The sequence below is a fragment of the Cetorhinus maximus genome, chromosome 9 (genome assembly GCF_964194155.1).
Source record: "Cetorhinus maximus chromosome 9, sCetMax3.hap1.1, whole genome shotgun sequence".
Lineage (NCBI taxonomy): Eukaryota > Metazoa > Chordata > Chondrichthyes > Lamniformes > Cetorhinidae > Cetorhinus > Cetorhinus maximus.
Genome location: NC_135887.1, coordinates 29,788,319 through 29,802,070, shown reverse-complemented (window position 1 = coordinate 29,802,070; position 13,752 = coordinate 29,788,319). Strand labels below are relative to the sequence as shown.

Below are 13,752 nucleotides of genomic sequence, written 5' to 3'. Positions count from 1 at the left end.
TATGCAGCAAATTTCCCAGATGGGATAAGCCTTTTGTACAGTGAAACCTGTAAATTACAGACACCTTAGCGATCGGCATTTTCTATCTTTTTTTTGCAGGTGTCCTTATTTTCAAAATTGTATGTACTGTACAATTGTACAGTAAAATGGGGAATTCTTTACCCAGCATCCACTGCAGCAGATAAAATGCTTTACCTATGAAGTAGAGCCATGTCAACATTCTATCCCGGACATCGAGTGGTTTCCCTGCCAACCTGAATGCACCTGGGTGTCACTAGCTGGTGAAAGAGGGAAACGGCAAAACTTCCTGTGGGCTGGCATGCCCCACCATGACAACCAGTGGCTACAGCAGCTTGACAACAAGCGCCAACACCAAAAACAACCACCCACAACATCACTTGGCAGCTTCATGTGCGGTGGGTACTTGTGACAGAACGAGGACTTCACAGCCACCAGTCAAGGTGCAATAAATAAAGACCACAGTTAACTGGATTGTTTGCTGTGTATCTATCGTCTCTCACAGATGGAAGGATGCCAACATATGGATGCTGGTAAACAGATCTCCATTCCACAAAGGCCATTTCTTTCACACAACCCAGTTGCTGCATTGCTGTGATCTGCAGATATTGTCCTCACAAGAATTTGGAGGTGGAATGGAAACAAGCGGCAAGGGGAAATGCCAATGAACCTGCCTCAGTAAAAGTTCCAGATGCAGCAACTCTGCGTTTCATGTTTTAAGATGTAGAATGATGTGGCAGATTGCAGACTGTCAGTAGCTTATAATTTGGGAGTGGTCATGGTTTCAGAGTGCCTTTTGTATCTTTACAAGTTATTTGATTCTCTCTATAAGAGCTCATTTTTTGCAGGTGTCCATTTTTTGGAAGTATTCATTTATACAAGGTTCACAATTATTCCAGAAGAAATGCTCAGATTACTCAGGCATCTCATTGGAACATTCAGTAATGTCAGAAACTAATGTCCCAGTCTGCTGTACATTTATGCAATGAACGAAAGCCATTGTAATCTCAATTATTTGACACAACATATCAGTGTTCTTTAGCTGTGCACAACAGCAGAACTATTTTCTTCCATGTTTAACTTAAGCAGAAGACTAGTGAAAAGGGAAGGTTAGGTGTAAGTTATTGAAGAGTAAAGTCAGGTGTAAGTTATTGAAGAGTAAGTGCAGGTGTAAGTTATTGAAGAGTAAGTGCAGGTGTCGGTCATTGAAGAGGAAGGGCAGGTGTCGGTCATTGAAGAGGAAGGGCAGGTGTCGGATATTGAAGAGGAAATGCAGTTGTCGGTTATTGAAGAGGAACGGCAGGTGTCGGTTATTGAAGAGGAAGGGCAGGTGTCGGATAGTGAAGAGGAAATGCAGTTGTCGGTCACTGAAGAGGAAATGCAGTTGTCGGTCACTGAAGAGGAAATGCAGTTGTCGGTCACTGAAGAGGAAGGGCAGGTGTCGGTCACTGAAGAGGAAGGGCAGGTGTCGGTCATTGAAGAGGAAGGGCAGGTGTCGGTCATTGAAGAGGAAGGGCAGGTGTCGGTCATTGAAGAGGAAGGGCAGGTGTCGGTCATTGAAGAGGAAGGGCAGGTGTCGGTCATTGAAGAGGAAGGGCAGGTGTCGGTCATTGAAGAGGAAGGGCAGGTGTCGGTCATTGAAGAGGAAGGGCAGGTGTCGGTCATTGAAGAGGAAGGGCAGGTGTCGGTCATTGAAGAGGAAGGGCAGGTGTCGGTCATTGAAGAGGAAGGGCAGGTGTCGGTCATTGAAGAGGAAGGGCAGGTGTCGGTCATTGAAGAGGAAAGGCAGGTGTCGGTCATTGAAGAGTAAGGGCAGGTGTCGGTCATTGAAGAGTAAGGGCAGGTGTCGGTCATTGAAGAGTAAGGGCAGGTGTCGGTCATTGAAGAGTAAGGGCAGGTGTCGGTCATTGAAGAGTAAGGGCAGGTGTCGGTCATTGAAGAGTAAGGGCAGGTGTCGGTCATTGAAGAGTAAGGGCAGGTGTCGGTCATTGAAGAGTAAGGGCGTGTCGGTCATTGAAGAGTAAGGGCAGGTGTCGGTCATTGAAGAGGAAGGGCAGGTGTCGGTCATTGAAGAGGAAGGGCAGGTGTCGGTCATTGAAGAGGAAGGGCAGGTGTCGGTCATTGAAGAGGAAGGGCAGGTGTCGGTCATTGAAGAGGAAGGGCAGGTGTCGGTCATTGAAGAGGAAGGGCAGGTGTCGGTCATTGAAGAGGAAGGGCAGGTGTCGGTCATTGAAGAGGAAGGGCAGGTGTCGGTCATTGAAGAGGAAGGGCAGGTGTCGGTCATTGAAGAGGAAGGGCAGGTGTCGGTCATTGAAGAGGAAGGGCAGGTGTCGGTCATTGAAGAGGAAGGGCAGGTGTCGGTCATTGAAGAGGAAGGGCAGGTGTCGGTCATTGAAGAGGAAGGGCAGGTGTCGGTCATTGAAGAGGAAGGGCAGGTGTCGGTCATTGAAGAGGAAGGGCAGGTGTCGGTCATTGAAGAGGAAGGGCAGGTGTCGGTCATTGAAGAGGAAGGGCAGGTGTCGGTCATTGAAGAGGAAGGGCAGGTGTCGGTCATTGAAGAGGAAGGGCAGGTGTCGGTCATTGAAGAGGAAGGGCAGGTGTCGGTCATTGAAGAGGAAGGGCAGGTGTCGGTCATTGAAGAGGAAGGGCAGGTGTCGGTCATTGAAGAGGAAGGGCAGGTGTCGGTCATTGAAGAGGAAGGGCAGGTGTCGGTCATTGAAGAGGAAGGGCAGGTGTCGATTATTGAAAAGCACTGTCATTTGCTGTTGAACATTGTACAATACAATCTAATACTATAGCTGCCAAATAGTACAGACTAATCCTATAGGGCATTGTTGGGCAGTGGAAGGGTCCAATGGGTATTAAAGAATACTGATCTAGATGGTTGGGTACAGCAGGGTGAGATCAGGTACCAGTAAAAGTTTTGGAACCCTGAAGGCCATAGCATTGTAATATATTGCAGGACATTGAGGGGTACGGGTAGAATTTTAAAACAGACGTTTGATGCATTTTAGCTGTGTGTGCTGGGTATGGTCATTCATTGTAGGGGCCAACAGATGCCATTGTTGAGTATGAAGGATAATGAAACATTCAGTCCTCTGCTGGACAGTAAAGTAGGCTACTAAATGTCTGGTAGAGTTCTATACAAGGGAGCAGTAGTTAGTAATGGCTCCTCAAGCATGTGGTAGGGTATTGTAGGTTATGGTACTGTACTCCAGGATACTGTAGGGGCTAAGATAATATAACATATTCCATTGTATGAATAAAAAATAGGTGTGTAATTGTACAAGATATGGTAACTTACATGTATATATCTGAATCTGTAACATTTTAATGTTAAGTATAACCTATGTACAAGATATTGTGGCTGCAACAATTTAATATAAGATGCAACATAGTATATGCATGCTCAGATTTCTGTGACTGAATGGTCTCAATGTTACACAGTGGTTTGTACTGATGGGCAGTGAAAGCTATAGTAGAGGACTGTAGTCTTTTGTACAGGATTGAAGAGTATATTGGACAGTGTAGGACAGTGAAGAGAATGGAAGGTTACTGAATCGAGTATCCGTTTTTCATCCCTTTCATATTCTTCAATGGACACTCAGCTCCCTACGAAACTCCACCTGAAACTCAATCTCCATCCATGATCCCCAGAGATGAGTGGCATTCAGTTATTCCAGCAGACGGCATTGCTATTCAATGATAGAAATTATCCATGGACAACCAGGAGGGAAACCTTAGGTGATTAAGTTGCGTTTTACCTTATGAGGTCCCACTGGCCGGAGAGTCTGAGGTCCCTCCATCCCAGGGAGTCTGGGGTCCCTCCGTCCCCGGGAGTCTGGGGTCCCTCCGTCCCAGGGAGTCTGGGGTCCCTCCGTCCCCGGGAGTCTGGGGTCCCTCCGTCCCCGGGAGTCTGGGGTCCCTCCGTCCCAGGGAGTCTGGGGTCCCTCCGTCCCCGGGAGTCTGGGGTCCCTCCGTCCCCGGGAGTCTGGGGTCCCTCCGTCCCCGGGAGTCTGGGGTCCCTCCGTCCCCGGGAGTCTGAGGTCCCTCCGTCCCTGGGAGTCTGAGGTCCCTCCGTCCCCGGGAGTCTGAGGTCCCTCCGTCCCCGGGAGTCTGGGGTCCCTCCGTCTGTCCTTTATTTTGGTGTCTCAAGGGGACCTTTGAAAGTGAAAATAAAGAAATCCAAATTTGAGTGTAAAATGTGATCTAATGTCCTTTGATATGTCCAATCACACTCTGCACATTGATATTCTCCCTTAGCATGAAACATGTGCTATCAGTTTGATGTTAGCTGTATGCCTTTTTTCAACTCCTACTGCCTATGACGGGAACTTGAACATCCCAACACTGATGAGCTACTGAGGGAGAGAGGCTTCAGTCTGGAGCAGCCTCGTCTCTCTGTAAACTCTAACAAGCTGGGAATCTTCTTAGTCAGTATGACACCATGTAATGAGACATAAATACATTTACAAACAATGCAAAAGATTAATTACAGGAAATACACATTTACATATCTTTTTTGCCACGGACTATGTTTTGCATCATCCAAAACAAATAGGAGAGTCTGGGCCAAAGAGGGATGCAAGAAGATGTCGTTACTAATGTAATTTAGTAATAAAAAATAGATTTTGAAATTGAAACATCCAGCTGAAATACATTCACTCCTTCCCATGAAGTTATGTGAGCAGATCCAGAGAGAAGTTTTTGTCCTTTGATGTTTCCCAATATTCAAAGTTCTGGTGAGCCCTTTCCAGATCCTGGATGATTTGGAAGAGTTGGTTTGGAATGTCCATCTTATCGATCCCTGCAAAAGGAGACATGGCTTAGGAAAGAGAGTTCGGCTGTCCATCAGACCCAGCAAGGGAGGCACACTCACCTTGTTCTGCTCTTCAGAACTCGTCATATCATAGACGCCCCCTTACACAAGCATTAGGCTGCTCATGAACATGTGCAAGGGGTTTAATGTTTGGCCCTTTTAGGCAGTCACCGGGAACATCTAAAAGCAATGGGTCTGACAAATTAGGCAGAGATCCATTAGAATCATGACGATTAGGAGCAGGATATCCCATTGCTAAATTTGTCATCAGTGTATCAAAGAAACGGGGGCTAGACATTTTTATTCCATCGTTTTGTCTGAACCAGATTCTTTCCTAGGATTTCAAATCTGTGAAATTCCTTATGTCCCTCTGCTCTTCCTTTTTATACTCGACCGGTTTTTAAAATCCAGGGTTACCTCTGCCCAATGTCCCAGATTTTGGGCGCACAGAGTAGTCAGAAATGGAGTGCATCATAAACAGCGCCTAAACATTGAGAAATTGGTGAGAGTGGGAATTCTCTGGTAAGTGCTGGATGAGTCATCCCAAACTGAAAGTTAGTTTAACTCTTCTGAGTTTTATTTAGAACTTTAAAAATTGCAAAAGAAACTGTCAACACTTGACAGAAAATGCCTATCAGTGGCAGTTAACAGTTAGTAACCGAATAGAAGCTAATTATTGTGAGCAGGAAGCTGAGAGAGCAGTTGGAATTTGGTTGTGACTCAGAGAGGTGTATGAAAGTGAAGAGCATTGGTTGATGCACAGCGTGTTTGTGAACAGAGTGTATCACAAACAGAGTTTGAGAGTGGTGGATTGTACATCTGGTGCAGAGTGGGCAACAGCACTATTTGCCCATCACGCTTCGACTCACAATGTCTTCATGATGAGGCAGAGTGGCGATAGAGAAGGAAAGTAAAGGAAACAAATCCTGCACTCTGGGTCCCACTGTCTTACAGGACATTCTGCCCCATGTACCCACAGATCTGTGCAAAGAGTGTGACTGCGAGTCAGGCAGGTAAGCGGATCTCAGGTGGCTCTGCTGGAGGAAGAGCCTTTGACCTTATCCAATATGTACAATTGGTTTGTGCCGTCTGTGTGGATAAGGGTAAAGTCTGCAGTGGATGAAGGAAGTAGGGAATGTGTGAAAGGCCAATTAGGAATAAATAACTGTTTATAATTAAGTGTTAAAAAATAAAAATAAGAGACCAAACTGGGCATCCATATACTTCACTGCATTAGTAACACAATACTGTCCCATTAGATGTAGGTTCTCCAGCCCACACCCACTACCTCCCTGGGAGAATACATTCTCAGTGTGACTGACATACCTTCATCTACACTCACAGGGGCTGTGATATTGCTCTTCTCTTTGTATTCCAAGTACTTTTCTCTATGAACAAACAGGAAAACTGTTACATTAAATAACAAAATATTACATTAAAACATAATAAACAAACTATCAGATTAAAACATTTAACACATTCTTTACTATCTTAAAACTGCTAAGTGCTGCAACACTGCTGGGTAATGGTAGTGTAGTTATTTTGTTACTGGACTGATAATCCAAATAATAATTAATAAAAATTCCACTAGGGAGTTTGAGAATTTGAATTCAATTTAAAAATCTGGAAATAAAAAAGTTGGGATCAGTAACAGTGACCATGAAGTTATTGGACTGTAATTAAAACCTAACTGGTAGCCTTTCAAAGAAGGGAACCTGCCATCTTTTGCCAGTCTGGTCTATCTGTGAATCCAGTCCCACACTACTGTAACGGATTCTTAGCTGCCCTCTGAAGTGGCAATACTATCTTCACAGGACAAGTTGACGGTGTAATTAATGCTATTTGGGCTTCCTATCATTTGCCCACCACAGACACATCATATACAAATTGCCAGTATTGTAACCTGAGTATTTCTGCAGGATGACTGCACAGCGTCTAGTGATCCAGAACACACATTATTGAGACATGGGCATGTACTAGGCAGTCCCCACATGTCAGCTTCCCAATCCTGTCAGTTGTTGTTGGGAGAGAGGTCTCTTCACAACAGCAGAGAATACGGCAGCCAATGAGTGACTCCCCCCCAACTCCGCCCCTGCCAAACCCCACTCCTGCTGCTGGCCTAGGTGGAAAGTTACTGCATTGTCCCAGTGGTTGGCTCAAAAACAACCTTGGCATTGATCTGGCAAGCAATTGCCCAATCATTCCCTTAAGGTGAAGGACGCTACGTGGTACAGGCAGACCTAACGGAAGGTGTTGAATATGGTGCAGTGAAAGCTGCTCATTCCTCACATTTCCTGTTCTCTTCAATACTCACGTTAGTGAATCCCTGGCTGCGAGCAGCTGCCTGTAAATCAGGTGGGATTCTAGATCAGGATTAAGTGGGTCGTTCCATTCTTGGAGTGTTACACCAAAGTGGGTTTTGTCACATCCCGGAGCTGCCAAACAATAAATACACGGACAGAGTCACTTCCTGCCCAGGAACTTCTCTGTCTCTGAATCAAGCTATTTACAGAAATTACTGGTAGATGCTAAGGCCCGGGAGGTAATGCAGCATGTTTAACAGGTCAGTGCTGTGAACTAGTATTCACTAACAGTAGTTTATCGCTAAGATGATTCCATTAACAGGAGGGACTCCAAAGGTAAAGATGCTGCTTTGGAGTGGAACATTTAATCATTTTTCACAACAATTTGTGTGGAAAGTAGAGTGAGTTAAGCATTGAGGAAGTGAGAGAATGATCGAGGCAAGGAGGTGGAGCGAGTGAGTGAATGAATGTGTGAGAGGGTAGGTAAAAGAGCAAGAGTCTGTGAGAGTGAAGGAGAGAACAAATGTGGGAACAAATGAGAGGATAGGAGGGGGTGTGTGAAAGATCAAGTGAAAACAAAGTGAGGGATTGTGGGATAGAAAGAATGAGCAATGGTGTAATGAAGAGATTCCTCGCTGCACAGTGACTTTTTCCTATCTCACTCCTTCCTGGTGTTTCCTATTTCACTCCTGTCTAACTCCTTCCCAGTGTTTCTTATCTCACTCCCTCCTGGTGTTTCCTATTTCACTCCTGTCCCCCTCCCTCCCTCCAGTATTTCCTATTTCACTCCACTCTCACTCCATCCCAGTGTTTCCTATCTCACTCCCTCCAGTGCTTCCTATCTCACTCCTGTCTCACTTCCTCCCGATGTTTCCTATCTTACTCCTATCTCACTCCCTCCAGTGTTTCCTATCTTATTCCTCACTCATTCCCTCCCAGTGTTTCCTATCTTGTTCCTATCTCCCTCCCTCCTAGTGTTTCCTACCTCATTCCTGTCTCCCTCCCTCCTAGTAGTCCTCTCCTATATCTTACTTCTGCTTGTATCTCTGATTCACTCATTCCCCTACTTTGCTCTGTCCTCATCTCAGTCACAACATCAACTGTGACAACAAGTACAACTGAAAAAGGACAAAATATGGAATGCATCCGCAAACTTGACAGAGCACTGCATTTGTAGGTAAATTAACAAAACACACGTATAGATTAGGAACAGAACAAATTCATGGAGTACCTGTTTGGCAATGTTTTTTTATCACTAAAAGGTTTGCACACAAGTGATATAAGTAAACAGTTTTCAGCCTGTAATTTATTCAGAGACCACATACAGTGTAATGGAAGAATTTAATCCATTTATATCATAAAAACATTTATTTAATTTATAGGCACGTCGAATGTGCATCTTATTCATTTTGAACGAATCCCTTTGCTCAGGAAGCTAACATTACAAACTCTTCACAGATGCAAGTAACTGCAGTACCTGCTTTCTCCTTTTGGTGGCAGCAGCTCCACTTCTCCCCTTTAAACACGCCAGGATGGTAGGAGTTCAGCATTTGCTCATTGCTAACACTGTATTTCCTCAATGATGACAGCCACTGATTTAGTTCATTCACATTCTGAGCATGAAATAAAATAATCTGTCAAAATCCATTTTCATTTTCAAGAGAAGGTGAAGAGGTTAAGGAGAAACAATGGAGGCCAGCTGTTATTAAGTTTGCTTCACATAAGCCACTTATTATAAAGGTTAATATAAAACCCAGAGATTATTACACAGGTTTGACTCCAAGAAGGTTTCCACATTAACAATTACCATATTCATTTACATCATCCACTTATTACAGACCTGGCAATGATGTGGAAACGGCAGCAATTAGTTGGATTACTTTCAGAAAATAGGATTTTGAGGTGCAGTATTTGAGGGATTTGTGACAAGATATGTAGCTCATTCAAGAAGCTCTCCATCAATGGAGTTTTGTTTGGGCCGAGTCTGGATCTATTGTAGAATAGTCGATTAGTTGGCAACTCCTGCATCATTCAAATCCCAGCAGAATAGCAGGTGAACCAGATGGGATTTGGGCGCTTTTTCATTCAGAAATGCCTCTGTTCCTAGGAGGGAGATTTACAATTGAAGACTGGGGCAAAGAGGGATCCCACGCACACATTAAAACAGATTACAATTCAAAATCAACGATAGTGATTTCAGTCTAAACAAGCGAGACTTGGCTACTCCGAGTAATCATTGGGGTGGTCTTAGCTCATGATGAGGAGAGAGGGAAGAGTGACATCATCAGTTGGATTGGAGAGAAGTACATCATTAATGAGGGAAGGAGTGGATGATGCTTTTTAACTGAATTGGAAGTGGGTAGGAATACTTGCCCATCAAACTGGAGGGAGTGAAGAACACTGGATTAATAGAGAGAGGCAGGAGTGCCAGGGTGAACTGGAAGTGTTTCGAGGACGGGAGACTGTCTCTGTGAAGGGTGGGGAATTGGATGATGTATGATGTCTTTGTGACCTGGCTCTGGAGGCATAAAGCACATGTGTGAACTGGGTGGGTGTTGGAGAGTGAGCGTTCAGGCGGGTCTAGGGAAATGCTGGTCTGCTTGATCTGTTGAAAATCCAAATATGACTTTCCTTTTCCCTTTTCATAAGATTGAACATCTACGAATCATGCTGTTTGAAAGTGCTTACCATGAACCAGAATGCCTAGCTTTAGATTGCAAAAATTCAAAATTCTCAAGGGAAACCTGTCCTCACACCTCCCTGGAAACATAATGCATTTTAACTTTCTCCTTCAGAAAGGCTCTCCTGCCTTCATAGAGGTGATTTTAATTGGAAGCAGGAATTAGATGAGCACTAAACCCCTCTGACAGAAGTAGCATGAGGGCTGGGTGATTTGAGTCCAGAGCTTTATCCGCATGAGCCCAGACTTTTGCCCACTCACACTGACAGGTAGCAGCAGAAGATAGCTGACCAGGACCTGAGTAAGGAAACACCTGCATTTGTACAGGATCTTTCAGCATCTCAGAATCTCTGAAAGTGCTTTACGGCCAATGAAATACTTCTTGAAGTGTAACATAGGAAACGCAGCCACCAATTTACAGGAAGCCATCTCTCAGAAAAAGCGACAGGCAATAACCAGGCAGTGTTGGTTGAGGGGTACATATTGGCCAGGACACCCGGGGAGAATGCCCCTGCTCTCCTACAAAATTACTACCATTGGATCTTTCACGTCCATCCCAGAGGACAGACAGGGCTTCGGTTTCACATCTCATCGGCCGGGGGGAAGGGGGAGGTCAGGAACGTTTTGCGGTCAGGGGAGTTAACCCTTTGCTGTGGAACCTGGAGGAGAATTCCTGCTCCATCTTGCCCCACAGGGAAACTAAAAGAAAAAAAAGAGATGAAGACGAAAATGTATCTCTTCTGGCCCCGTCTCTTTTTCCCACCAGCTTCACCACCAGGGTTTCCCTGTTCAGGCATCCAGTTAAAATGGCAGCCTGGCCCCAGAGGCATCAGTTCAACTCGATGTGTGTATTCGTGGAAGGACTCAGGTGCTTTTCAGCGGTGTCATTCCCACCTGCTTGGAAGGGCAGGTTAAAACTGTGCGGGAGATTAAAGGGTAAGTCCACCTGCCCATTTTAACTCTGCCCGCTTACGCCAGGTGGGCAAAGTTAAAATGGTCCTTATGTTTCTTTCCGTCCACTACAGGTGAAGGAATGCTGTGTATATCTTACCCTTTGCCTGTCTCATGCTAGTTTTCCTGTGTCAGAGTTGGCTTTGAATGGGTCAGCTCTCTGGGGCGAGTTCTGCCTTTCTGTAACTGTTGGTCAGTTTTCGCTAATTTAAGCCACAATAAAAGCAAATACAGAGATAAAGACTGAAACATTTCTGAGGAACAGCACCTCATCTTTTGACTGGGAACTGTACAGCCCTCTGGACTCAACATACAGTTCAACAATTTTAGATTGTAACCTCTGCCCCTATTTTGTTTCATTTTTATTTGTTGGTTTATTTTTTTCTCCCTCTTGCTTCTCTCATTTCCTTTTCTCTGTTCACTGAGGGCAGCTATTCAGGATTCTTCCATTCACACCTCCTCTAGTCATATCTTATGTTTCTTTGTCCCATTACCACTTCCTCTGGTCTTGCCCCAGCAAACCTTTTGTCATTTAATCTCTTCTGCCCCTCCACCCTGTCACAGATGTTCCCTTTTGTTCTCCTTACCACCCTCCCCCACTTCCACTCACTCAAAACCTATTTCTAACTCTTCTGATGAAGGGTCGCAGACCTGAAATGCTGAATAAACGGAAATTGAAAGCAAAACACTGTAGATGCTGGAGATCTGAAGTAAAGACCAAAAGTGCTAGAAAAGCTCAGCAAGTCTGGCAGCATCTGCGGAGACAGAAACAGAGTTAACGTTTCAAACCCAATATGACTCTTCTTCAGAACTGAAATATTAACCTTGTTTCAGACTCCACAGATGCTGCCTGACTTACTGAGTATTTCCAGCATTTTCCTGTTTTTTTATTTCTGAACTATTCTGATCTGAGTCTTTTTAAGCATCAGGGAGTGTTTGATATTCTGTCTAGGCTTTCCTTAAAGGGAACATAGGATCCCACCCCACCACTGGCAGCCATATTGTCTAGGCCCTAAACCCCTATTCCCTGAACCTCTTTCCTTTAAAACTACCTCCTTAACCAAGCTTTTAGTCATCCGTCCTAATATCTCCTTCATGGGCTGGGTGCAAAATATCTTTTGCCTCCTGTGAAGCACCTTGCGATGTTTTACTATGTTAAAGGCAAGTTGTTCTTTAGTTTGTGAGTTACCCCAGTAAACACCTGACAGTGTGACCTACGAAACCTTACAAAAGTCCAATTAGGTTGCAGCCATGCCTTTTGTGCTGATCGGACAACTAAACATTACACATCATTAGAAAACAGATTTTACACAACCAGACAGGAGTTTCATATGCAGGAGGTGAGGGACAGGAAATGTTTCACATGCAGTAATGATTGTTAAAGGGACAGGCCATGTTTCACATGCAAGTGATTCTTAAAGGGACAGGATATGTTTCACATGCAGGAAGAGTTCCTTTAAAGGGATCAATAGAGTTCCACATACCTTGCACTGTAAATACATTATTTCAAATTGTCCTCTGCCATCAGTTGAAATAATCTGCATGACATATGGGCTTCCAAAACACTTCTCGTCCACTTTCTCTATTGCTCTGATCTTGGACAGTGGGATGCATGCACTTTTCTGTGAAGTGGATCAAACAATGCCTTCAGAACCCATCACTTTGTTTGAGCTGAGGTTTGCTCAATCTAGTTGGGAAAACCTTTCAGTGGAGAATCTGTGTAGGGTCAGCTAGAGTGGGTGGGGCAGCAGTGGGGGTGGGGAGAGGCCAGTTATCCAATAGAGAGCAGCCATGGAACCCACTGTCACTCAGAACTCATTTTCAAGGAAAATAGCTTTGGGCTTCTCAATATTTAAATAGAGGAAATTTCTACTCATCCAATCTGGATGTCAGATAGTGGCATGACAAATCAGAACTACAATACTCAAAATCACAACTTGATTCAAAATGATCAAAAGTTTAACTTTCCTTGCCTGATCGCATTAAGATTATTTTTAAACATCAAATATTACTTTTGAGGAGGTAACCAGGAGTGTTGATGAGGGTAATGCATTTGATGTTGTCCACATGGACTTTAGCAAGGCTTTTGATAAGGTCCCTCATGACAGACTGGTCAAGAAAGTAAGAGCCCATGGGATCCAAGGCAAAGTGGCACGTTGGATCCAAAATTGGCTGAGAGGCAGGAAGCAGAGGATGATGGTAGAGGGATGTTTCTGTGACTGGAAGTCTGTTTCCAGTGGGGTTCCACAGGGCTCGGTGCTGGGGGCCTTGCTGTTTGTGGTGTACATAAATTATTTGGACTTAAATGTAGGGGGTATGATCAAGAAGTTCTCAGATGACACGAAAATTAGTAGGGTGGTAAATAGGTGAGGAAGATAGCCGTAAACTGCAGGAGGATATACATGGACTGGTCAGGTGGACAGAGCAGTGGCAAATGGAATTCAACCCAGATAAGTGTGAGGTAATGCACTTGGCGAGGGCTAACAAGGCAAGGGATTACACTGTGAATGGTAGGACCCTGGAAAGCGCTGAAGATCAGAGGGACCTTGGTGTGCATGTCCACAGATCCCTTAAGGTAGCAGGGCAGGTACATAAGGTGGTTAAGAAGGCAAATGGGATACTTGCCTTTATTAGCCGAGGCATAGAATACAAGAGCAGGGAGGTTATGCTGGAACTGTTTAAAACACTGGTTAAGCCACAACTGGAGCACAGCGTGCAGTTCTGGTCACCACATTATAGGAAGGATGTGATAGCGCTGAAGAGGGTGCAGGGGAGATTTACCAGGATGCTGCCTGGGCTGGAGGGTCTGAGCTATGAGGAAAGATTGGATAGGCTGGGGTTGTCTTCCTTGGAACAGTGAAGGGTGAGAGGGGACCTGATAGAGGTGCAAAAGACTATGAGGGGCATAGATAGGTTGGATAGGAAGGCACTTTTTCCATTAGTAGAGGGGTCAATAACCAGGGGCCATAGATTTAAGGTAA

At 44.7% G+C, this 13,752-nt stretch overlaps 1 protein-coding gene across 1 annotated transcript in view; it reads right to left on the bottom strand.

The window, feature by feature from the left end:
• Nucleotides 1-4,454: 4,454 nt before the first annotated feature.
• Nucleotides 4,455-13,752, bottom strand: part of rasa4 (RAS p21 protein activator 4) — a 243,581-nt gene continuing 234,283 nt past the window's right edge. The window contains exons 17-21 of the mRNA XM_078548425.1: nucleotides 12,256-12,393; nucleotides 8,618-8,753; nucleotides 7,152-7,272; nucleotides 6,164-6,225; nucleotides 4,455-4,825 (exon numbers count right to left, since the gene is read on the bottom strand). Of these exons, the coding sequence (XP_078404551.1) occupies nucleotides 4,698-4,825; nucleotides 6,164-6,225; nucleotides 7,152-7,272; nucleotides 8,618-8,753; nucleotides 12,256-12,393 (585 nt within the window). The 3' untranslated portion in view covers nucleotides 4,455-4,697. The remainder of the gene's footprint in view (nucleotides 4,826-6,163; nucleotides 6,226-7,151; nucleotides 7,273-8,617; nucleotides 8,754-12,255; nucleotides 12,394-13,752) is intronic.